This window comes from Miniopterus schreibersii (genome assembly GCF_964146895.1).
Source record: "Miniopterus schreibersii genome assembly, chromosome: 7".
In the NCBI taxonomy this organism is placed as follows: domain Eukaryota; kingdom Metazoa; phylum Chordata; class Mammalia; order Chiroptera; family Miniopteridae; genus Miniopterus; species Miniopterus schreibersii.
This window is the reverse complement of record NC_138108.1, coordinates 34,450,074-34,476,708: the sequence shown is the minus strand read 5'-3', so window position 1 is coordinate 34,476,708 and position 26,635 is coordinate 34,450,074. Positions and strand designations below refer to the sequence as shown.

General features: G+C 38.0%; 1 protein-coding gene across 2 annotated transcripts; it reads left to right on the top strand.

The window, feature by feature from the left end:
* On the top strand, window positions 1-24,273 carry DUSP19 (dual specificity phosphatase 19). 2 transcript variants are annotated; one of them, XM_081142726.1, is made up of 4 exons: window positions 1-1,408; window positions 6,814-6,860; window positions 13,671-13,823; window positions 18,769-24,273. In XM_081142726.1, exons 1-4 carry the CDS (start codon window positions 1,189-1,191, stop codon window positions 19,006-19,008), a joined length of 660 nt encoding a protein of 219 aa, XP_080998852.1. In that variant the 5' UTR covers window positions 1-1,188; the 3' UTR covers window positions 19,009-24,273. The 2 variants fall into 2 exon arrangements, with proteins under 2 accessions (XP_080998852.1, XP_080998853.1); XM_081142727.1 differs by having other exon boundaries at window positions 13,789-13,823; window positions 18,769-18,857.
* The last annotated feature ends 2,362 nt before the right edge of the window (window positions 24,274-26,635 follow it).

The following is a 26,635-nucleotide window of genomic DNA, read 5'->3' as shown; positions in this document are numbered from 1 at the left end:
ATTTGTGGTTAGAGTTGTTTTTGATGAACCTGTGATTGTTTAAATGATGCAAATAGATTTTTTAATTCATCAGTTTAGAGTGCCTTGTAGATAGCCTGGGCTGAAATAGCATTCTTTTCAATAGGGAGAAATTTGGTCTATTTTAATTTTACATTAGAGAGTTTCAACCCAACAAAAATTTTAATATGTGGTGTTGGAGAATGATTTCATTAAATGCAATATTGGGAAAGGGAAATTCCAAAGGAATCTTGTGATTTCTTTTGCAGAAAAAAAATCATCCTTTTGCAATCAGAATCATCATCCTATAATTTGTCTTTTGCAAATGTGGATGTATGCATACTTGATTTTATGAAACTCTGTGGAAGGACTTGCTGCAATGCTTCTCACAAACAGTGTGTGTATATATTTCCTGCATAAAAGGCTTCTTCAGCAGTTTTACTGAAGTTTCACCTACATTTTGGTAAGCCAGAAAATACATGTTTTAAGCTCTCGTCAATCTGCATACAGAAACAATTAAAAAAGTTAAAGGAAAAATATATTTGCAGATCTTATGTATTTCACGAATGTACAAAACAGTTTTTACCTAGTAAACGTTGCCCTGGGCAGTAACAGCAGAGAGATAAAGTCTGAAGGGCAAGAAGAGCAGTAGCTGACGGCTGGCTGCAGCCCCTGGGCCCGCCTGAAACGCGCGGGCGGAAGGGGCTCCGCGAGCTGGCAGGTCCGCGCGGTGCCCAGGGCGGCGCGGTGCCCAGGGCAGCCCGAGTCGCGCCCGGCAAGGGACACCGGCGAGCACAGGCAGTCACTGCTCTTCAGAGGGCTCGGGAATACCAGCCCTCTCTCCCACGGAGCCCCACAGCTCACCATTCCGCGTGAACAGTACAGCGAATTTACAGCAGCGGTCAGAAACCCCCCAGCGGCTTCCTTACACCTGCGGGGAGGACGCCGGCTCTCCGTCGACCACAGGGCACCCAATGGGCGCCCGTCTCTCAACGGCCAATCAACGTCGGCCTTACATTCGGGCGCCGAGAGCCGGAAGTCCCGGCCTCCCGGGGGCAGCGGCGCGTGTCACCGGGCGCGCAGGGCACCCCGAGGCTGCACTTGCTACCTGAGCGCTGAGGGACCGGCAGGCCAGCCCTCTCCCGGGCGGGCTGGGTTCGCTTGCCTTTGTTCCTGGCCACTGCTCATGTAATGCACTCCCTGAACCAGGAGATTAGGGCTTTCTCCCGGGATAACCTCAGGAAGCAATGCACCAGGGTGACGACGCTCACTGGGAAAAGGCTCATAGAGACGTGGAAGGGCGCCAGGCTTCACGTGGAAGAGGCGGCGCCGAGCGGCGGCGCGGGCGGCTACGTGCAGGATCTCAGCTCGGACCTGCACGTGGGCGTGGTTAGGCCCTGGTTGCTCCTGGGTGAGTGCGTCGATTTGTCGTTGCGTCCTTTGATCACATGGCTTTATCATTATTTCCCTCAATATGCAGTAGTTTGTCCTATCAGCTTTCCCCCCGAAAAGTGACCATGTTTCCTTTTGTGGACCCGGACTTCCATCGGCCAGCGGAGATGTCCTGCCCCGCAGTCTAACCCTAGGAAGTGTAGATTGGGGAGCCTATAGCGCCTGGTCTTTGAATTTTAGAAAAGCTTTCTTCCTGTTTTTCTAACTTCTCAGGAGAATAACACATTTAATGTAGTGTTTTCTTTGATTATAAGAGTATAGCTTTTAAAAATAAAATAAAAAGAATGCTTTTATTTGGAAAAACTTGAAGCTTCCACGTAGAGTTATGGAAAAGTGAGTGCTTGGAGCAGTGCCGCGCTTGTCTGCCTGCCCGGCTGCTACAGACGCCGAGGCATGCAGGCCCCGAGACCCGTCTGCCCGCGGTGGCCCTTTACAGGGCGTTAGGGAAGAGGTGGACTTGATTTCATAGCTGTAAGTCTGATGGTTTTATGACTTTTTGTATTATGGAAAATGCTGATTTTCTTCTATACAAAGATTAGTCCACAAATAGCAAACAAAGCACAGGTATAAGAGTATAAACTTGTCAGCTTAGCAAGAATATGGCACAGTAGTGTTTAAAAAATAGTCAACAATGTTTTCAGGTCGGTTTGAATTATTTTTCATTTTTGAACAGAGAAATGAAGACTTGGAAAGATTAATAATTTGTCAATATTCACACGGCCAAGCTATTCTTGAGTAAAAAAGCACTGGACTGGGAGTCAGAAATCGCCAGATACATGCAGCATCTCACTCCTTTTAAAAACTCTGTGAAGTAGGGGTTATCAGCTCCATTCTACAGATGGGAACTGGACTTAAGATTGGCTAGGCGACTCGCACAAGGTTAACACACCTAGTATGTAACAGCTGGACATCAAGCTTAAGTCCGATTGACTCCTGCTCTCCGTGGATACATAGACTGTCTCAGGGAATCTGGTTTTTAGCCCTGATGTGCCTCTAACTTACTAGATGAGTTAGTGCAAGTCATTTACCCTCTCTGGCCCTCTTAAAAGCTGTATGTAAAGCTGAAGTAACAGTATCTTCTTATCTCATAGGGTTGTTCTGAGGTTGTTGTAAAAGGGATTTTGTGGTGTGTGTGGATATATGTGTGTGTGTGTGAAAGATTTTTGAAACAGATCAATTGCAGTATACATATGAGTTGTTATTGTATTGTGTATTATGTGAATTATTACATGAACTATCTTTAAGTTCACCAAGTAAATTTCTCCAGCTAGTTTCTACAGCCCAGTGAAAAATTAAATGGATCATCTAGCTAGTCTGGGAAGTTCACCCAGGACTTGTACACCATTTCTAGGAAAGGAAATATATCCAGGCACATTTTTCAGTTATTTGGCTTCCATTGTAGTAATAATGGTTTAAAATTATTGTAAAGCCCGTCTGGGCGTGGCTCAGCGGTTGAGCATCAAGCTAGGATATAGGAGATCGCTCTTCGATTCCCTGTCAGGGCATATGCCTGGGTTTTGGGCTCGATCCCCAGTTGGGGGTGTGCAGGAGGCAGCCCATCAATGATGTTGATGTTTCAATTCTCTTTCTCCCTCTCCCTTCCTCTCTCTGAAATCAATAAAAATATATTTAAAAAATAAAAATAAAATAGTTGTAGAATTTTAAACTTTGCTTATTATTATATTTTATCTGGGCTTATCCAAACTGAGCTGATCAAGGTAATGTTCTCATATTGGCACTGGAAACCTTCCCAGGATCCTAGGAGAGATCTGGAGGAGCTTGTGAAACTGGTCCTTATTTGGTCCCCTTTCTGGACCAGGAAATGGGATATTTTCATCAGGCATAACCTCCTTTCTTCTGAGAGGCAGGTGGACCTTTTTCTGTCTAGTTACAAGTGCCTTATTCCTAAGGGACCCTTGGATGGTTACATCTAAAGTTCTTCCACATGAATGATGCAGGGGTTGTTTCTGATCAGACTAGGTTTCTTTTTTGGAGATGGGGGTGGTTTCAAGGTTGCTTCCAACAGCTTTTTTCACCTCTTCAAAGCATAACTCCAACCCAGTACTACATGCCAATTAACTTTTGTTTTTGGTGGAGAATAAAGAAAATGGAGAGCTAAATATAATAAATATATTTATATAAAATATAATCTGTCATTTTAAAATATAAATTTAAAATATATTCTGTCTTTTAAAAATATAATGTCTTTTTCAGTTAGTTCATTAATTCAAACAAGCTTCTGCCTTTCAAAAATCTTACATAGGCCCTTGAACTATCTAACAGGTTGCTAAAAGACCTTAATGAGAATTTTTGTCCTATGCTTTCCAAATTATATTTTTATAACAAAAATCACTAGGGCTTTTCTTCATTCGAACTTCATTTGTAAAAGTAGAAAATCCTGCCCTGGCCAGTGTGGCTCAGTAGGTTGGGTATTGTCCTGCACCAAAGAGTCACCGGTTCAGTTCCCAGTCAGGGCACATGGCCAGGTTGCTGGTGTGGGAGGCAACTGATCATCTCTCACATCGATGTTTCTTCTCTCTCTTTTCCTCTCTCTAAAATCAATAAAAACATTTTTTTAAAAAAGGTAGAAAATTTTATTTTTCTAGGGTAGGTTATATGTATTCTTAAGAAGCCACAGCTGGTGACATTTTGAGATCTCTTTAATTCTAGGTGAAAAGCTTGGGATCCTTTATAAGATTATAGAGGATGCCTAAGATCTAGGAAGCCCAGTATTCTTGGGGGCAGATAATACAGTAAATTTGTATAGTTCTTTATTTTGTAAAATTCTTTCACAAATATCATTACCTTATCCTATTAACTTATACCTACTATTTATGAATATCCACTCCTATCAATTTTCTCAAATAAAACATTTCTCTTTGGAATACCATTTATTTTTCTTTTCAGTAATGTAATAATGTCTTTTTGGTTTGTTTTTGTGATGGTGAAAAGTGATTTGTAAGTTAGGATATGCTACGTCAGAATTTATACAATATTTGGTATTTTCATTTAAAAAGATCTCTTAAAAAATAGAAACAGGATTCTGGAGATCTTATGTAGCCTGTTTTTTAAGATACATATGTTGTGATTGCAGAATATTGAACTTGTTCGAAGTCTCAACTGTAATAATAGCATGTAATATATAGAGGAATGGGCAAAAGTAGGTTACACTTGTGAGTATGCGAAACAGAGTTTATTCTTGTATTATTATTTATTATTTATTTGTGTCACAACTGTAAACCTACTTTTGTCCACCCTTGTCTTGTTTCAAAATCAGTTATCTCATCAGTTTCCTACTAAAACTTGGCCAAGATAATGAATATTAGTAATTTTTGTCAATGTACAATATAACTATAAATTATTATTATTAGAACTATTTGCTTAGTTCTATTACTATTCATCATTTTATTATTTTAAAAAATCATCATATAGTAAAATTGACTTAGTATTCAGTTCTATGAATTTTAGCACATGTAGTCACCATTAAAATCATCAAATTCTTAAAATTGATATTTTTAAAAATCTTGATTGAGATAGTTTATAAAAAGAGAGCATACTATTTCAAAACAAAGGTTTTAATAACATCATAATATATGATTTAGTGTTTATTTCTTTTAATGATAAATATTTTGCCAATACAAATTTAATATAAGACTGCAATACAAAGCAGCCATTTAAAATGGGAAGAAAACTGATGTTTAATCTAGAATTTAGAGAGAATTAACCTGAATCAAATACTACTAAGTATTAGATGATGCACACAAGCCGATTACCTGAAGTCCATTTATATTGACTAAAATTTTCCCCCCATATTATTGACACTCATATAATTTTCTTATTGTTTGAAAAGACAGAGCATACAAGTTGCATTTTTTTTTGTGTGTCTCAAAAATACTAAGTTTGTATCAACATACTCATAGTCTGGAAGTCACTTTCAAAATATGGCAGACAACTCTGAAATGTAATAGACAAGCTCCTTTTGTGTGTGTGTGTGTGTGTGTGTGTGTGTGTGTGTTTAATGGAAATGATCCAAGTATCCAGTTTTGATAAATATAATAATGGCAGTTTAGGATTAAAAAGAATTTCATTCATGCACGTTTCTTTTTTTTTTAAGGACTAGTCAAAGTAGAATTATTATTTAAAAGATGAATACATGTTAAACCACTAAATCTCAATTAATTTTTTTTATCCCATTTTCCCCCTCTGGAGATAGTAAGGACTTCTGATAGAGAACTGAGAAAATTTTTTAAATTATGGAGCATTTCAAATGCATAGAAAATTCCAGGCAGTGCTATAACAAACAATTATCCACCATTCTGCTTTAACAAATGTTAATATTTTGATAAGCTAACTTTTAAGCAAAATAAAGTTGAATGTAAGCTCAGTGAGGAGCCTGTGAGCTTTGTATTACCAAGAGAATATTGACCAACCAGCACACTGACTGGCCTTTCAGCTGCCTAAAGTCATGTCATAAAAACTGGCAGATTTCCCAGATAGGTAACAAAAACATTGTTTATGGAAATAAAACATAATTCAGGAAAGTAAATTACTTGAATAAAAAATATTCTATTTTTTCAATTGTATAATTCATTATGTGTTAACTAGTTATTTACTTGTAAGAACTTGCTTTTTAACTATAGTCATTTTCCAAGTGTGGGAAATCTGGAAAGCCAGCTTTGACAGGAAGAATCTGTAAAAGGGCGCAGCCCTCGTGGTGCACAGAATGTGGGTGAATTCTATAGACCAACAGTGTTTACTTTAATCTTCTGGCTGTTCCCAAACCAGTTGATACTAAATCTTTTTAAAGATATTCTTTTTTAAGTTTCAAAACAAATAGTTATTTATTGTAAAAAATACAAATGAGCACAGAGAAGAAAAAAAGTCACCTTGTAATTCCACTGTTAACATTTTCTTTTATAGACTTCCTGTCTATTTTAAGCATGCACATTTTTTTCTTACTACAAAAATGGATGATAGTATTTTGTAACCTGCTTTTATCACCCAACCCCTATTATTGGGCTTTTTTTTTTTTTTAACAAGAAAAAAAGAACCTATAACTGAGTGGTTTGTTTTATTTTTGTGGTATTATAAATAATACTATGATGAACATCCTGAGAGCTGGTCTTTGAAACATCCAGAACTTTTAGGAGAAATTCCTAGAAGTGGGATATCACAGTCTAAGAGTATATACAAGATGAATATTTTCGTAATTATCACCAAATTGTCTTCCAGAAAGTTGGAATGAGGTTCTCCCAAGTTGTATTTTTTAAAATAAATGAATAACTAACAGAATTGTTGCAAAAATTGGATAAAAATCAGGATGATTATTTTCATGTTCAAGGTGATATGATTTATTTCTTATAGGGTCACAAGATGCTGCTCATGATATGGATACACTGAAAAAGCACAAGGTAAAAAAAAAATGTTTCAGGTCTGGAACCATGTATAGAAGGTATTTTAAATGTTACATTTATTTAGGAAAAACTATTTTGGTCCATTTCAGAGTTTAATTGGTAACATTTTTGGCTATCATTCTAATAAGTTGCAAAAATTATTACACCTAATTCAAATATATGGATTGTAATCTATATTTCCAGTTTTGTATTCTCTCAGTGTTCCTTCACGTATCCTTATGAACCTGACTTTGGAAATACATCTTCTTGCCTCTGTTTATATAGTTCCTCAGTGTGGGATAGATTTTCCCCTCTTCTTGTCCAAGACCTACCCAGTCCTTGAGTCCCCCAACTCATACACCACTTCTGCCCCAATGCCATTTCTCCTCCCCTCCCCTATACAACTGATGTGATTTATTACTTATTTCAGTATTTACGCAAACAAAATTTTCTAGCCACTTACTATTTTGTGAAGCACTGTTTCAGGGTCATGGAATTGCTACAGTTTGAGGAATGCAAGAGGTTCTTGTTCACGTGATGCTTATGATTGAGGGGAAGGGACGGCAGAAAGACAAATAAGCAGCTATGGTACAGTGCATTGTGCATTGATGGGGAAGTGCAGGTTGCCACTGGAGTGCATAGGAGACGGTGCCCTTAACCCATATTTGTTTGGGTTGGGTTGGGTTGGGTTTAGATGCAGGAAAGATGGAATTATCCCTGCAGGAAGTGAAGTTGAAGTTTTGCTCTGAAAGGGTATGGGGAGGGAGCAGACAGAAAAGTGGATGGGGAGGGAGCAGATAGAAGAAACGGTTTGTGTGGGGACCCATAGGCAAGGGAAAGGGTGATGTTTCAGGCATAGAAAAGAAGTTCAGTAACCCTGAAATAGAGAATGTGGGAAAGAAGGGTACCAAGAGACAAGGCCAGAGGTAAGTGTGAGCCAGATCAAAAGTCCATGTAAGCCAGAGTAAATTGTTTGGACTTGGTCCAAAAGACAGTGGAAAGCCACTGAAAGGTTTTACCTGGGGATCAAATTTGCATTTTAGAAAGACTATATTCATTAGAGGCAGTGTGGAAAATAGACCAGCGGGCTCTGCAGGCTAGAGATGGGAGACTAGTTATAAGGCTGTTGGAATAATCTAAAAAAAAAAAAAAAAATGATGGTGGCTTAGATTAGGATTCAGCAGTGAGGGTAGAGAGAAGTTGATGGATTTGAGTTTCTTTTTAAAGAGACTCATAATTTAACCATTAACCTACAGGTCAGGGTTGGGAGGAGGGTCAGATTGAGGGAAGGAGTCAAAACTGATATCCCAGCTTTCTAGGGTAACTAAATAGGGTTGATGCCATTCCATGAGATGGGGAGGAACAGGTTTTGGAGGAAAACAATGAGTCCAGTTTTGAACATTTTAAATTTCAGATGCTATGGATAACCTGGGTTAAGTTATTCAGTAGACAGTGTTGATATTTGTGGTCTGAAGTTCAGGTGAGAGGTAAAAATATAGCTTGAGGAACCTTCAGGGTATAAGCCGTGATTGGAATCATTGGAGTAGATAAAGTCACCTGGGAAAAGGTATGAAGTGAACAGAGAAGAAGGCCTACAACAGAACCCTGGGTGATACCAAACCATAATGGTAAGGAAGAAGAATTTGCAGACAGAAAGTTGGAGTTAAGAGGTCATAGGAAAGTAAAAAATGTATGATGTCATGGGAGCTAAAGAAGGCGAGTGTTTTAAGGAGGAGTCAGCAGAGTCAAATGCAGCAAGAAGTTTAAGCACAATTAGCACTAAATGGATCTAGTGCTTAGTTGGATTTTGCAACGAAGAAGTTGTTAGTGATTTTGGTGGGAACAGTTTCATTTGAATTGGACACTAAAACCAGATTTCGGGTGATTGAGAAATGGACAAAATGATGGCAGACAAAACAAGCAAGCAAACAAAAAAAAACAAAAAATAGAAGAAGCGAGAACAGGAACAGCCAAGGGAGGGAGATGGGCGAGTTTTGAGCATGTTTTAGAGCTGATAGCAGAGGAAGGCATTAAAAATAGAGCAAGAATTGTGGCTAGAGGGATGTGCCAAGAAAGTAGTAGGCTGTTTCCCCCCAAACACGGGTTCCAAAATGAGCCTTAGAAAGGATGCAGGAGCACATCATCCACTGTAGTAAGAAGGCGGAAGGAACAGGCTGGGAAAGGTGTAGACAAGGTTGTTAAATTTGATGGTAAATGTGAGGGTTCCTATGTGATGGCTTCTCTTTTTACTGTGAAGTAGTAAGTGAAGTGATCTGGAGGAAGGAAGAGATAGGGTTGAAAGTTATTAGGAGAGTGGGGAAGGTTTGGAAGAGTTGATATGGAGACTGAGGGAGAGGGCCTACTAGGGAAATATAGTTGCTAACCACTGCTGAGGGCCAAGAAAGGTTGGCTCTCAAATTTATGATCTGCAGTATTGTGCCATTCACTTTTCTCCCTAATGCTTAACAGTCTGGTGTACAGCCAGCTTGTACCAGACAGATGCACGGGAGGTGGGCCGTGGACTATAAGCTAAATAGAAAAGGAATTAAAGGCAAGAGGGGGCTGATGGGTAAAAAGAAACAGAACCATCAAGGAGTTGATGTTTCTTGTGAGGTCTAGTGGAAGTAACTGAATGAAAGAGCTGGAAAGGTGAGAGTGGGAGGTTTGAATTTATTATATCAGACTTGGAGCACTTTTGGGTGTTGGCCTTGAAGGAGTGTGATTGGAGTGGAGTGATGAGGAAAGTCCCTGGAGATAAGGTAATCAGGAAACTGTTAAACCCAAGTGGAAACTGATGTCACGCAGGATAATGGTGGGACTTGGAACAGGACTCAGCCAACTGACAGGTGCCCCCAAAATACAATCAGTTTGTATAAACCTCAGAGAGCAAGGATTTTTCCTGGAGGGTGGAACAGAAGTGACTTGGAAGAGGCAGGGAGTATCCAAAAGAAGGCAACCCTGCCTCTCACCCATGAGGTAAATGAGTGCTAGGCCCCTCTCTAGGTTGAGGAGATACAGAAATGAACATGGAGTAAGATCCTTGCTCTTAAAATAAGATATTTTGAGATGAGAATGCATTCTCTGAAAGAATTCAAAGGAGGCAATGCAAGGAGTTGGGGGGCTGCCACATGAGTCAGGGTCGGCCTTTTTGAGGGTATTACTTTTCAACTGAGACCTTACGACAGAGTCAGCCATGCTTAGATCAGGACAAGAGGACTTCAGGCTGAGAGAATAGCAAATGTGAAGGCTTATGGGGGCAGGGGCAGCAAGTTCAGTAACCTCTTCCTCTGGTCCCATAACACTTTGTTCTCCTACAGCCCTTCACACTTCTTTGTATTATCCTCAGTAAACATGTTTTTCCCTTCTCTATTATTCAGCAAACTTCTAGACAATAGAGACCTTGTCCTACTTATCGTTGTTGCCCACAGCTCTGAGAAAAAAGTTTGATTGAACTGAGGCTAAACATTTTGTGATAAACATTTGCAATTAATTTCCCCAAGAAATAGCTACTAACCAATTCATTAGCTAATCTGATACGTTTAGTTGTCAACTTACTTGTGCTTAAATTGGACTCCTCTTGTTATAACAATTCCTGTCTGACAATAAGAAATAATTTCTCAGAATAAAAATGAAAAATAGAAAAAACCAATAAATTTGTTTGTTGGCAAGTAATGTTATGATTTATCCCCTCTTATGATACATACACTAGTTCAAATTCCATTTCATCCTGGTGATGTAGCTGTTTTAAAGATCCCTTCATCTCTGTGCACATGACCTGTTAAATGCCTGGAAGAAGCAGAGGTAAACTGAGTAGCTGAATAGAGGGTTTCTAGAAAAATTTAAGGATGCTGCAAAACAAAATTATTGGTTTAAATACATGGCACATTTCAAAGGGATGTCCTAGCATTTAAGTAAAATGCTGTAACTAGGAGAAATTTTCTTATGGAGTCTCACTTCAGAAATGTCTATAGGCATTTTATTTTAATATTTAGATATGGTCATAATGGTTGCTTTATTAATGAGGTGCACCTTGAGTGCCTGATGCGTGCCGGATGAAGTCCTGTGGGGGATAGAAAACTAAGTGTAACATAAAATGTTCCAAGTTATTTATTGCAGAATTGTTTATAATAGTAAATTATTGAAAACAAACCATGTGTCCATCAATAGGGAATTGGTTACATGAACAACAGAATACCCACATCCTAGAATGCTATGTAGCTATAAAAGGAATACAAAAAAGGGTCTCTAAAGACTGACATGAAGAGATCTCCAGGACGTATTTAAATGGGAGGGGGACCCCAAGGTGTCGTCTTTGTGTAAGAAAGGGAGTAAATAAAATATTTGCATAGAGATACTCTAATAGAATGTACAAGAAACCAACAAAGGGGGTTGTCATCAGTGTGGGAGATAATGGAATGGACAAGGACAGGGCGAGAGCAAGAATTCTTAATGTTTCTTTTTTATAATGTTTTTATTTTTGAACTAGTTCAAAAACTAATATTTTATTAAAGTTGGAAATAATAATACCAAAATATGAGTATTAAGTGAGATAAATTGTATGCCTAGCACATAATAAATACTCAGTAAAGGGGCTATTCATATTATCCTTATTATAAAGGGCACCCCAAAGGCAGCCATGGTTAGGACCCCTGTAACTGCATTTTGGAAGTACACTTGAGTACTAGAAGGGTTTTGGGCTGGGTCCCTATCACCACCACCACTTGTGACTCAGTACTGTTTTTTTCTTTCAAGACCATTCAAGCAATATACATATAAATTGCATTTCCAAACAGCTAAACTACCCAGGCACTGGGTAGTTTAATAATACACAATATTTGTAATGCACTTTAAAAACTATATTTTTATTGATTTTTAGAGAGAGAGGAGGGAGAGGGAGAGAAACTTACGCAAGAGCACATCGATAGGCTGCTCCCTGCATGCCCCCACCAGGCACTGAGCTTGCAACCTGGGCATATCCCCTGGCCCGGAATCAAACCAACAACCCTTCAGCGCACAGGACGACACCCAAGCACCGGTCAGGGCTAGTAATGCACTTTACCTTTCAGTTCGTTTTCTCAAGATTCTCATTTGGTCTTCTCCATATCTGTGATATATAGGGAAGAAATACAGATGATATATATATTCTGGAAGTGGTCAGAACTCATCCTTGGTCTTTTGGGAATATAGAATATAGTTGTAAAGACAAACCAAACACATCAATATTATAAAACATTGGAAGATGTTATGTAATTAAGGGCAGAATCATATAATCCTGGCCAGAAGGACACTGGGAATGAGAGAGTGACTTGACATAGATAAGACTTCACTGGGGAAAGCAGAAGGACATTTCAGACTTTATCTTCTAAAAATGCCCTTCCTTCTTTCTAGCTTCTCCCTTCCCTTCTCTATTTAAGAGTCTCTCTGGAGTAGACATTTGAGGTCCTTTCTGTTATCTTTCTTCCACAAGGCAGCAAAGTTAGTAAATGGCCTGTGGTTCTGTCTTATGAGGCCTAGCTCCCTGATTGTCTTAATATTCTTTTGGTTGTGAAAGACAGGCACCTAAGCAAGGGAACAGAATGTGTAGGATGACTTAGGGGGGTCTCTGGAACCCAAGGGCAGAGCATGGCCATGCCAGGGAACGGAGGCCATCTCGATAGCCCCTCTCTCCACTGGCCTTGTGGCCGCTCTCTGTACACCTACTCTGTTCTTCTCCTTTGGGATCAGGAATCTTTCAGCTTCTCCCAGCACTTAAGTGAAAACGGCTGTGTGTCTTAAAGCTCTCACATTTGTGTATCATTCTAGCTGTCTTTGACACCTATTTAAAAAAAAATTCTGAAGTGAATTTGGTCAACCTAGCTTCAGTCAAATGCCCACTTGAATCTAGTCGGCTGTGCTGGAGGGAGCGTGGGCACTGCCAGAGCCGTACCTGTGAGGGTCGTGGGGGCCAGAGGGGCGGTGCTGCACAGGTACTCTACAATATGTGTGAAATACACGAAAATACTGCGATTAGGCAAAAACCTCTGACGCAGAAAGAACCCTCCCCCCAAAAAAAACCACAATAAAACTAAGACATGTGCTAAGAGAGAATAAATGGAGTGAGAAGCATGACAAGAGAGACTCATTTTTCTTGTCTGTGTGGCCTTTGGGTTCTCTTGAGGGACTTTCCGTGGCTCCTTCCATATGCTTTCAGGCTCTAGGAAAGGGGCTTGAATGCATACACGGGGCAGGAGGTTGCTTATGTGTGCCACTTGAAAGTCTTTCATGACCGTGCCGTCTTTCACTCGCACTAATTCATCAGAACCTCTGGGGTTGAGGCCTGGCGGTGTTGATATTTTTGCAAAGCTCACCGGGTGATTCTAATGTGCAGTCATGCTGGAGAACCATGTACTTACAAGGAGGAAATCATTATTGAAAGGGAAGTTTGTGCTGCTGATACACTCCCCTTACTTAAGTTTTTTATATGGACATTCACTGACTTATTCAACAGATATTTTAAGTACTTCTGGGCCAGGGTCACTGTTCATTCACAGTGAATAAGTTAAACATGCTCGCTACCCTCCTGGACCTCCTGATACAGCAAAGGAGATCAAACAATCTCTAAGTGGTAAGGGCAGTAATAGGATAAGTAGAGGGTGCTATGGAAATGCCTAGAAATAGCGCCTCGATGAGGGATGAGGCAGGCGGATCAGGCTTTCCTGAGGAAGCACTATTCAAGTACATCATGCTTAAATTGTTTATTCTTGTTACAGATCTCAACATCCCAGCCTCTTTTCGATGAACCTAGTTCATGAGAATTTTTAAAAATCATTTTTTTCCCCTCTCTTTAAGGTGACTCATATTCTCAATGTTGCATATGGAGTTGAAAATGCTTTCCTGAGTGACTTTACATATAAGAGCATTTCTATACTGGATCTGCCTGAAACCAATATCCTGTCTTATTTTCCAGAATGTTTTGAATTTATTGAACAAGCAAAAATGAAGGTAAGTTTTATTTTGATCCAAAGTTCTTCAGAAGCAGAAATTTTAAAATACAGGTCCATTATCTGATCTTTATTCTTTTTGTAATGAATATGTAGAGAACCATTATGAAATTTCCCCTCCAACAATATTTCATTAATTCCTACAACTATTTAGTTTTCTAATTGCTCTTTTCTCGATGAGATATTTATTTTTAAAATCAACCTCCCCTCCTCCTATGCTTGTGTATATATGTACTTAGACTTCCTTTGACAGTTTATAACCACCTGCCCACTGACCAATTTGCAATATAATCAAGTAAACTATGGGGTAGAGGTTGCTCTAGTCCAATTAACAATGAACTTACGAAGATTCATGTGCATTTAGTTTTGCAGCCGTGGTAGGCAGCGTGGATCTGTGCATTTTTAACAATAAAATTTTAGGGTTCTCTAAGGACTAAATTGGTATTGCTTTACTGTGGTTGTATGAAAATGCTGATAAGTAGCTGTCCATTGGGTCTCTGACTTTAGAAGACCAACTGACGGTATAAAATACTTCGATCTTGGTACTGTATCCAAGTCAACATGCTGACAGACCAGATTTCTAGTTTGGCTGTTACCCGTAACTATACCTTGAAATTACATCATTTTTAATCAGCATGTAATTCTTACAAACTTTATGTGAGATGAGTAGATGGGAATGTAGAAGCACTTACAGAGAAAGGTAACTCTCCAGGAACACCTAACACTTAATGACAGTTAACATTAGAATCAGGTTTAATTGAAATCTGTCTAATGATCTCCCTTCTGCCCTTTCTCCCTCTTTTTCTCCCTCCCCTCCCTTCCTTTCATTTAGTGATATTTATTGAGTGCTATATGTGCCCAGCACTGTTCTAAGTGCCTTCTCTAGATTACTCAGAAAATATAAAACTATTCAACCTTATTATTCCACTTTATTTAATAGCAGATATTTGGATGAAAGAAAAGAGACCTTCTAATTCAAACCTTAATTAATATTGTCCAGTCTGTTCTCCTGTGAAAAATACAATAGGCTCTAGATTGTAACATTCCAGGGTGCCAGTAATTAGTTTTTAAAATAAAAATGATGATGTCTCTGTATTAGCTGTTTCTCTAAGGAGATATAGAATATGCCTTATGATGGTAAAGGGAAAGTGTAGACATCATTCATAGTAATATTATAATTAGAAGATATGTCCATGTTGCAAGTCAGAAGTAGAAAGGGTAACAGTTAATTAAAATGGTCCTTTGCTTGGGTTTCCTGGAAAACAGAACCTGAGACAAGTGTTAAGAGCTGGTACTTCATTTGAGAGGTGCAACCCCCAGGCAGTGAGAGTGAGAAGAGAGAGAAGTGGCGCAGGGAAGGATTGAGAAGCAACCTAAGACGATGCGTTTACCCTGCTGAGTACAGCTTCACAGTGAACTGACAGTGACGTAGCTGGGTGCTCGGCAGGTACACCTGCTCTACCACTCGAAGCATCTCTGGGCAGGGAGTACAAAGAAACTTTAACACAGAATTTGGGAGGGAGGGAAGAGAGAGAATTTATCTACCTGGCTCTCTGTCAGTTCCTGTTTCCCACTGGTCAGTTTACCCGTGGGGAAATAACTAACCCCGCAATTCCAGGGTCCAACACCTGACTCCTTCTGCACTCACCTTGAAGGCAAACCCAGTGCCCTGTGGTATGATTTTCCATCCAAGTTCAGAAGCAGCAGGAGAATCCAGAACTCAGGGTGTCCCTCTCTCTGCAGAGGCTGCCACTGGGAAAGGGGGCCGGGCCTTTTCAGGCAAGCAAAACTCAACCAGCCTAAAAGGAACAGTTGGCCTCAGAGCCGATGGCTGAGGTGGACCAAGTTTAGGGTCCACGAGATGATGGCACCAAGAGAATCTGAGGAGGAACATAAAATGTTTCTGCTACAAGTTGTATTAGAATTCCACAGTATGTTCTAACTTCTCAAGCCTTAACGTTTTACACTGAGATCCCAACCTCAGTCAGTATTTCCTTGCCCAGAAAACTCTTTGTTGTTTGGATTAATACATATTTATTTTTAGCAATAGAATTCTTGAATTGTCTTCATTCATTTTTTTTCTAGATGAGACCTCTTTTTGACTTTGTCTGTTGTATATGCAAGTGTTATGAAATCTGATCACCCAGTGAATTGCATGTTTCAAAGCAACCTTTGTAAGCCCTCGTTTGCTGGTTTTAGCTGCCAAATGGAGTGTCTTCCATTTTTCCGTGTCTTTCCTCATTTCTCTCTGTATTTATAAAACCCTGTTTGTTTCTCTGTCCTTCCTCTATCTCTGCTCATGCATTATTTGCCAGGTTTATGCCTAAAGGGACAGAAATACACATGAAAGGGAAGTAGTAAGGTAACCCCCATAGCCTCAAGAGTTCTCTTTAGAAAATTTATGTGTGAATTTTTAATGTGTGAAAGGGTTTGTTAGTATGAAAATATGTATTTGATATTCCATGTTTACTTTATTATGTATTTGATGTGATTTTTAAAACATGATGTTAGTAATCCATATCATTGTAGAAACATTGGAAAATACAGATAACTAAAAATTAAGATCACCCTATTCCCCAAATTTAGACATAATGATATATTTTCCTATATATCAAAAGACTCATTTACAAAAGACCTGAACTTGGCTCAGGTAATCTGTTAACAAATATTCATTAGTTATTCTCAGAAGATAAGAGTGATATATATTGCTGTCTTCAAGGAGTTTGCAATCTAGTTGACAAGCTATTAATAACAACACAAGAACAAAGAAAGCTTGATAAAATGGAAATACTGTAACCTAATTTACTGCCCACAGCAAAATGGTGATTTGAGTTTTTAAGAAATTGCTTTCTTCTCAGAATGCAGAACAAAATTATTTTCTTTGCTTAGCAAACATTTATGGAATATCTACTATGTGCCAAACATTGTACTAAGTTCTAAGCAAACAGAGATGGCTAAGATAGTTCCCTGCCCTCATCTCACTCAGAGCAGATGCCAGGGTTTGCTGGACCAAGAAGAGCAGAAGAGGCTTCCAGGCAGAGCATAACAGGAAGTGCAAAAGAAAAAAATTGATTTGTAAAATTTTTAATTGTCACTTCTTTGAATTCTGTAAAGGGGATATAAAGCCAATAATTTTTCTGTAAATACTTTCAAGGCCTGCATGATACCCAAGGAATAATAAAAGGTAAATAGGTAAATTCAATAGCTATGGAAACCAACAGAGAGGTAGCTGGTACATGAAGAATGTGAGAGAGAAGAAAACACTAACATTATTAAACCTTAGCTAAAACTGGCTGCACAGTGTATAAGACTGAAAGTAAAGCTGGTTTCATTTTCAAAGGCATAGGTATGGATCATAAAATAAAGATGACTAGTATATAGTCAGAAATATTAAAAATGACCTTGAAGGATATCTCTCATTAAGCTTTATGATTCTAAGTTTCTTTGAAATATAGGATTTGTTTTGAGTTAAAAGAAGTTCTTTAATAGTTTTCATCAGTTATTGTATGTACTATGATTTTAAAGTGTCTTCAGTCTCATAAAAATGAACTATTGTATAAAGTGAGAAAATTTTCATATATGTATAGTATTTGTGTTTTGCTTTTCTTGTACAGAAAGTCAATATCTGGAAATGACACACACACATATATATACACACACACATATATGCATATATATGTGAAAAAATTGAAATTGTCTTTTTGATATGAGGATTTTCAAAATATTAACTAATTTTGTTGAGTATCATTTAGATTTCTTGGAATGAGATGCACTTGCAAATTTGCTACAACAGATCTAGGAAAGGAATTTTGCAACAGATTTATGAATCTGAGAAAATTGCCTTGCAAAAGCAAAATAAGCCAATGAGCTATAAACAGTATTGCTAATACAAGGTTTGGGTAGAGAGTTTTTAGTTCTAAGTTTTGTTTTTTCCCCCTTCTGCTGTTTCAATCTTTATTTTTTTATACTGTACCAAAAGAAGAATCAGGAAATGAAGTAACTAAAATGCCTAGTTCTGTAGTGTGTTCTCGAAGTTCACTACATTTCATTTAGGTCATTAACTTTTTAAAAGCTTGAAATAAGCCAACCTATATCAATGGTGTTCCATTAGATCTATCACATTCATTATTAATGCAATATTAACCCCCATCAGCATTGGTCTTGCACTGTGTCTCTTTTCACTTGTAAAGTATCATTTTCAAGTTACCTGAAACATTATTCTTTTATTGACCTCATGCTGGTGTCTAATTACCTTTTCCACTTCACATTGTCGTGAGCTATTTGTGTCATTTTACTACCTCATAAGTTTAACTATTTTTAAAATTAAAAAATTTTTTCCCCATCACCATTTATCCCCCCTATACCCTCCTGCAGCTTCACCCCTCACCCCCATTCCCTGCAATCACCAGATGTTGTCCAACTTCTCTCTAGAATATATCTAAAGGTAGAAAATTTTTTCCTTGCTGATCATTTTACACGGAGATTTCTAAACTAATGACATTAGCTTTATGGGAATACTATGTGTACATGGAATGTCTCAGGCTTTCTGTTTAGTTTATCATTACGATTTTCTTCATGTTTCCACATATATTTTCTGTAATTCTTCTCTTATTAAAAATTATTAATAATTTTTCTCTTATTAGCTAACTTATTAGACTTTTGTGTGTACTTTAGCGGGTTACTTCATTTTAACAAAAGATACTGTTTCAGAATTCCAAATACATCATCAAAGCACTTCAATCATAAGAGGTGGAAAGAGGAGGTGTTGGCTGGTTGATTGATTGGTTTTTCCGTTCTTTCCTTACAGTGAATTGTATTTTGATAATTGAATAAATTGATAGGATGACTATTTTTATTTTATAATTTTAAATAATATAAGAATGTACCATTGATTTAATAACCTGCCTTAAATGAATAATGAAGGGCTTTGTTTGATTTTATTGCAGGATGGAGTGGTTCTTGTTCATTGTAATGCAGGGGTTTCCAGGGCAGCTGCAGTTGTAATAGGCTTCCTGATGAATTCTGAAGAAATCTCACTTACCAGTGCTTTTTCTTTGGTGAAAAATGCAAGGCCTTCCATATGTCCAAATGCTGGCTTCATGGAGCAGCTTCATACATATCAAGAGGGCAAAGAAAGCAAGAAGTGTGACAAAATACAGGAATTAGAAGGGGACAGCAATTCATGAGTTACATTCTAGCCGATGATGGACAATAGTTTCTGAGTTGGCCTCTATAACCACCTGTTCCCTTTTTGGGAGAGTAAACTAATAAAAACTTTTTCTCTTGCTTTTTTTTTTCTCCCCCGAGTGAAAATAGAGGTCAATTGGTTGTCCTGAGCTAGCGTATGAACAATTTAAAAAATTATATTATGTTTTCTTTGGTATTATAATGTGTGAGTAAATGCTTCTTTGATTAGCTAGGGGAGAATAACAATGTATTACCAATAATTGATTTCTGTAGAAGAAAAAAGCTTAAATTTAAAATCTATGTTAGAGTATGGAAAGATTAAATCAGTTGGTTAAGACTTTTCTATTCCAGCAACTGTATCCATGAAGGAAGAAACCTGAAATGTTACCATTTCAGAAGGAGATAAATTTCTTTGTAAATAATTTAAGATTAAAAATCAATACCTTAAAACTTCCAAAATAGGTAACCAAAATGTGAAGGTTTACACAGTAGTTAATCAGTGGTTATAATATTCACAAAATTTTTAAGTCCTTTTGTACCCACTTTTCATTTTTATTTTTTAAATTTAATTATATTTTCTGCATTTATTTATAAGTTCTTGGGTAGATTTTCTCTCTTACATTATCATGAGCTTATGGTTCTATAATTAGGTGATCTAGTCTCTTACATTGTGTGCTTTTTACTCTGGATCCCTAGCATTCTGTTTTTAGGTCCCATGATAATATTTTTTACCTTCTTGGATCTGTAGGAAAATATTTTATACTTAAAAATCATTTTTTAGATGTCATTTGTTCAATGATATGTTTTCTAGTTCAATATTCTACTAGGAAACATAGTTTAAGGAAACAAGGGTTATGGTTTTGTAAGAAATTTTAAATACATTGTTAGAAAGCCTAAAATTATTTACAATTTTACCTCTGGCCAGAGGCTTTGAATAGCTTCTTTTTTAAAAAATTAAGTCTCCATATTGGCAAGGCTAATCTCCACATTATAAATTTGCTTGAACATATTCTTTGACTTATTAAAAATAAAATATACTTAAAATTAATATAATAATTATGAAAGGATTTATTTAATAGCTTTCAAGTAACCTTTCATGACTTAGAAAATGTAGCCATTTAGATTTTTTTCAAGAAAGCCAACTCTTCTTAAATACAAATTATAGAGAGCTAGTATATTCCCACACATAAGTTGGAAAGTGCACATTGAGCACATCTGTGCATTCAAGAAAGCAGGCTTTCCTGTGCTGTCAGGAGCAAAAAGTAGAAGTGATAAATGAGAATTATGTCTCGAGATTGCTTACAGCTTAACAAGATGCCATCACATGCAAAACTATGAACTTTGCTTCTGTTGAGAAGCAGTATAAATGTAATCAGCCTAGAGTGAGTTGTCTGAAGCCCAACCAACACAGACAGAAGCCTCTTAAAAACAAGACTGATGTATAATGCTGTCTCTATAGTCAGTATTGCTGAGGGTTTGCAGGGTGAAGCTTTTCCATTCAGATGAAAACATTTATTTAAATACGTTTTCTTTTTCAAGGTGCTGTTTAGTTTTCAGCCATTAAATGCTGTGACATGAAGCTTTGAATAGAACTTGTTCACAGTGGATAGTATATTACTTATGTCTGTATTTGTATGCTTAACTGTTGCCCGTAGTGATCTGGTTATGGTACAAGCCCATATCTTCTGTATCATTTACAGAAGTGCTTTGAGCATCTATTTCATCTTATCTTAAATGATAGTAGTTTGCTGTATCTAAAATAGATCAATAAATATAATTCAGTCTTTTAAATTAGAGGTACATGTAAGGCAATGATGGGTCATATATATAGTATGTTTATTGTGTTTACTATGGATATAAGTCACTCTGTCACACCTCATTATTTATAAAAAGGGATGTTATCATTATAATTCTTTATCTCATGTATTATAAATTAAAAATGTATATCAAATATAGGTCTGTTTTGAGGGAAAGGGAAATAATTCAAGGTGTTTTTACCTCTATTTTAAAATAAAATTTTCTACCATTTTTTAAAGGAAAGAGGACATGAAAATATCATTTGTTTTTAAACATTGAAAAAAAATATATAGAGCCTTCCTAACAACCTGAGAAAGATGAGCAGAAAAAGGTACTGGGAAACATGATAAAATTCTATTTATTTGAGGTTAATATTTTTAAAATGTTTTGCTAACTTTATGCTTTAATATAGGTTTGAGATGACATATAGTTTGAATTAAAAACCAAGAAATATTTAAATTTTTGGAAAACTGAAGAAATCTTTTTCTTAGATTCTTTTGGGTAAAATTTAGACCATTATGTTAACGCAAAGATTTCAGAGGAGACGAAGTATTTAAAAATTGTTTTTGCAGTTTTACTTTTGCATTACTTCTTCCCTGTTGAACCTCGAATGAAATGTACGGATATGTATTGTGTAACTTAGGGAACATACTTCCATTCTGATTGATATTTTCAGTGGTGATGGGGAAAACCTCCTGAACTTGTCACATGATTATTAGTAACTCAAGTGGTTCAAATGTATATAGCAAGTCCCCCTCAACGGTAATTTCTCCAAAGATTCTTGAATGTAGCAAGTAAAAATCAAAGTACTGTTATAATCTTATCCAGTGAGTTAACTTCATAAGCAAAGCCACAATACATTTTAAAATAACAGAAATGTGGTGCAATGAATTATTTAGTTTTGTCAGGTAACCCTAAATAGTTGATTTTTCTGACCAAGGGATCCTGAGCATATTTAGTCACCCAGTAGTTATTTAAGAATTTAAACCAAAAGATTTTAAAGTTTTCTATTCTTGTAGTATATACAATGGTATTTACAGTTAACAAGTTTATGGTTGTTTTTATTGGTATACTTAAAAAATAGGGTAAACTTTTCTATTTCAAGTGAAGCTTGACTTGTTTTGTATCCATATTTATAATGTATCCTTTACTGTTCCCAGGTATTGATATACTTAATTAAAATAATAAATTTACTATTTCCCATTAATTCCTTTATTTCTTTGAGGTTGTTTTAAAAGATTTAACACCTATTTGCTGTCAAATTCTAGGTTCAGAAATCTGTTGAAAGGATACAAAATTATACATTTCACAATGTAAATTAGTTTTAGTTCTATAAAGATTTGTTTGCTCCAGCCACTTTAAGAAATGAAAAGCTGCCCGGCTGGGTGTGGCGCAGAGGTTGAGCATCGACCTAGGATCCAGGAGACTGCAGTTTGATTCCCGGTCAGGGCACATGCCCAGGTTGTGGGCTTGATTCTCAGTTGGGAGCATGCTGGAGGCAGCGGATCAATGACGACTCTCAACACTGATGTTTCTGTCTCTCTCCCCCTCCCTTCCTCTCTCTGAAATCAATAAAGATATATTTAAAAAAAAAAAAGCTAAAGTGAGATCTTATAATTGGCATTACTGTGGATACATTGGCATTAAAAATTCAATAGAACATCCTAGTATTTTAAGTCAGGAGCAGATGCTGAATTACTCTCAGATTAAACTACTGACTATTCTAACCATGACAGCACTGAGGTTATTCGGACATCATCCAGCACCCACCTCCCACATACACACATCATTACTTCTCTGACCTACTCATTGCCCACTGCTTCCTCCCTCACTCTCCCCGTTTTAACCAACTGGCCTCTTGGTTTCACAGTCCTTAAAAACATAATCAAGGCTCCACTTAATTACCTGCTCTTCCCTCTACCTGGGACAACTTTCCCCCAGAAACATCAGTGTTGCCTTATTAGTACAGCCTTCCCTGACCACCTTATTTAAAATTGCTCCCATTCCTAACACTTTTACCCACCTTTCTTGTTTTATATATGGCATAGCCCTAATTATCACCAAAATCATGTGTATTTTACTTATTTTTGCCCTCATCAAAACTTGGGCTCCCACGAGGGAAGAGGTGTTTACTGCATTGCTTATCTATACCAGGTGCACCCTAACAAGCATTCAAAACTGCTTACTAGGAGGGAGGGAGGATGGGAGGAAGAAACTGAAGCACGCCTCCCCTAGTTATATACGTTTTGATGTTACTTTTTCACCTCCAACGGGCGATAAGGACCACCTAACTGATTAAAAGGTAACGGGTGAATCAGCAGCGAAACTGATGTGTCCTTTGATGTTTGGCCGCCCCCTTTCTGCCAGTTGTTTACTGTAATGAAATGATTAGGAAAAAACTCATGAGATTCCAAATGTAATATTTATTTTAATTTATAAAGACATATCTTTGGTCAATATTATTTACAGAGGTCAGATAGTGCAGATAACAACTAATGGATTTGTATTTTTTGGATATCATCCCTACAGTCCTCCTGCCCTCCTGCCTCAGTCCTTTTGGGCTGTTATAACAGAATAGCATAGGCTGGGTGACTTACAAACAACAGAAATTTCTCTCTCCGAGTTCTGGAAGCTGGAAAGTCCAAGATCAAGGCACCAGCAGATCTGGTGTCTGGTGAGAGCCTGCTTCCTTGTTCATAGATGGTAGTCCTGTTGCTGTGTTCTCACATGGCCGAGGTGGAGGTGGTGGGGTGAGAGGACTCTCTGGGATCTCTTTTATAAGGGCACTAATCTTATTCTTGGGGGTTCCACCCTCATGACATAATCTGAAACTCCCACCTCCAAACACCATTATATTGGGGGTTAGGATTTCAGCGTATGAATTTTGGGGGACACCAATTGTAGGAAAAGGCCAGCAAGCAACAAACAAACTCTAAAGGAGTTGGGTAGCAAACTTCCCCAGAATCGCAGAAATCCCCTTGAAAACGAGGGAGACATTTCTGATAGGAACTGAAAATAGATCCTTATAGATCTGGGAAGCTTGCCCCCAGGAGGGTTATGGCCTTAAGAACAAATGTGAAGCATTAGCACAAAACAAAGCCATTTGTTAATGCACATTTTATAGTTTCTATTGATCACTATCACACCTGCCTTTCTGTAACTCACAATAAAAATCGCTGGATGGTAAGGAGGGTTGTTGCAGCTCCTCCAGAGCCTCAACCCTCTCCATCTCCACCTAAATTCTACATTCTCTGTGTCTCGAGTTTTCTTCGCGTCCCGCGAGCACAACCACCAATATTCAGCCTGTAGCACCTTCCACCCTGAGAGATTCTGATTTTCCCCTTCCCTGCTGCTCAAGTGGATATGTATGTAATGTAATCATAAGTTATATAAATGTCTAATCACTGTTGTACAACTGAAACTAATATAACATTGAATGTCAACTGTAATTGAAAAATAAATTTAAAAAGGGGAAAAAATGTATGCAGTGTAATGAGGGTGTTATTGGTTGGAATGAGCTGCACGTGTGAATCTTGTGGAGCTGAAGAAAAGGAGGGAACAGGAAGCCCAAGAGGGCTTTTGGACACTTGGGTAACATGTACAGAGAAGGGAGTATTGGCTAGTGGTGGTTTAAATTTGGTGGGAGAAACTGACTGAACACAGGAAAATGTTAAGAGTTGACTGCAATTGGCTAGGAATTAAGTAGAGAAAGAACAGGACTTGGTATCTGAATGTTTGATGGCAGGGAAGGTGGGAGCCTGAAAAAGCAAAGTGGACTAGGCACTGTAGGTATTGTTTTTATTTAACAAAAAATGAAATCTACACATTTAATAGCAATCCAAGTAATACAGGATTTATGTGGGAAAGTTGGGCTCTAAATTCAGGTCTGTTTGACCTTAAATTCTGCTTTAACATACTGTGATTTTAATTTTTGGTTTCTAAAAGAGTAATGGCAAAGGGACAACTGGAAAGGGCAGACTTTGGGGGTAAGATTAGCTTGTTTTTGAAGACTGATGTGCTGGTAGGTGGTTCAGCAAGCATTTGGAAAAGTATTTGACTTTAGTGAGAGGAGGGGCATACAATAATGGAAATTATTTTCATAGATGTGACAATTGATGAGGACTCCAAGAGAGAACATAAAGAATTGAGGAAGTGAGAGAGAACAAAGGCTTCACTAACAATAATACGCACAGGTTAGAATGAAGTGGGATCCGGTATGGAAAAGCTAGAGAAAGAATAGAAAGTTATGAAGAGAATAGGAAGTGTAGCATCACCAAAACCAAGGAAAGCACTTGTATATAGGAAAAGGTTGTCAAAGCGATTGAAGACACAGATGTCAAGGGTTCAGGCCTAAAATGGCAATTAGGAGAAAAATAGTCGGGGTCAGTAGTTTCAAAAGAAGACTTACACAGGAGTCAGTGTGTAATGAATTAATAAACAAGATGGTAAAGTTAGGGGACTAGACCATCTACTAAAGTCTGTAGATCTTCTTTTGAGATCTTGAGAAAAAGAGAGAAGAAATGTGAAAGAAATTAGTGCATGGTAGCTAGAAAAAAGATCAAGTTCCAGTGAAGGTTTTTTGGTAGGACGAACTGGGCATCTTTATACCTTAATAAGGAAAGTGCCAGTTGAAAGGGTGTCAGTTTAAAGTGCAAGTGAAGAAAAGAAAATGACTTTCTTAAAAAAAATTTTTAACTTTAAGCGTACGAAAAATAGTAAATAACACCTATAATCAACCGCTAAGTTATGTAAATTAAAGGCCCTTCTTAAGCCCTCCAACTTACAAACCCCTCTCTTACTCCATCTTTCCTGTTAATCGTTTGGCACAAATGTTTTCCAACTTCTTACTTTATTTACATAAGCATCTCTCCTATCTTTATACTTTTAAAAAAATATATATCTTTTTATTGATTTCAGAGAGAGGAAGGGAGAGGAAGAGAGAGAAACATCAATGAGAGTCACTGACCGGCGGCCTCCCGCACGCCCCCTGCTGGGGACCAGCCGCAGCCCCGCATGCGCCCTGGCGGGGGATGCAGAAGCCATCTCCTGGGCCCTAGGCCGATGCTCAACCCCTGGGCCACACCTCTGGGCTATACTTTTTTTTGTTAGATTAAAATGATGCCAGTCGTGGCCAGTGTGGCTCAGCTGGGTGAGCTGGCCTCAGGCACCCAGAGGTTGCCGGTGGGTTCTCTGGGGGCACGTGCCGGGTGTGGGCTGATCTGGGGGGGGGGTGCAGGAGGCAGCCAGTGGATGCTCCTCTCTCTCTAAAATCAGTAAAAACGTATTTTAAAATGAATAAATAAATAAAATGATGTCATATAGGTGGAGGTGGGCAAAGGAGCAGAAAATGGGGACGGAAAGAGACTTTGCTTCGGTCCCTGATGAGATGATGTTTACGCCCTTGTACACTTGAAACCCGTGTCACCCCAATCAATTCAATAGAAAAAACCGATGACAACTTTTTAATGGACAAAAAAAATGATACCATGTGTTTGCAAATTGCTTCTTTCAATATGTCGACAGTTTTCTAGGTCAATACACAATCACATCAAATACATCGTTTGTTTGTTTTTTTTTTGTTTTGTTTTTTAAATTCTCACCCGAGGATTTGTTTAGAGAGAGGACGTGGGAGAGCGAGAGAGAAACATCCATCGGTTGCACCAATACGTAAGTCAACAGCAAGCATGAATTATGCTTCATCGTAAAGTTGTGTCCATTACACAGTTTTAAAAACGGCATAGCGAGGGCAGGAAATATGCGCTGAGAGGGCGCCTCACGCACTGCCCCCAGAAATCCACTTTGGAAAGCGGCACCCACCTTTCTCCAAGA

Coding starts and splice junctions, on each gene's coding strand:
- DUSP19 (XM_081142726.1), top strand. CDS start 1,189: ATGCACTCCCTGAACCAGGAGATTAGGGCTTTCTCCCGGGATAACCTC. Junction 1,409..6,813: donor TAGGCCCTGGTTGCTCCTGG/GTGAGTGCGTCG, acceptor TATTTCTTATAG/GGTCACAAGATGCTGCTCAT. Junction 13,824..18,768: donor TTGAACAAGCAAAAATGAAG/GTAAGTTTTATT, acceptor ATTTTATTGCAG/GATGGAGTGGTTCTTGTTCA.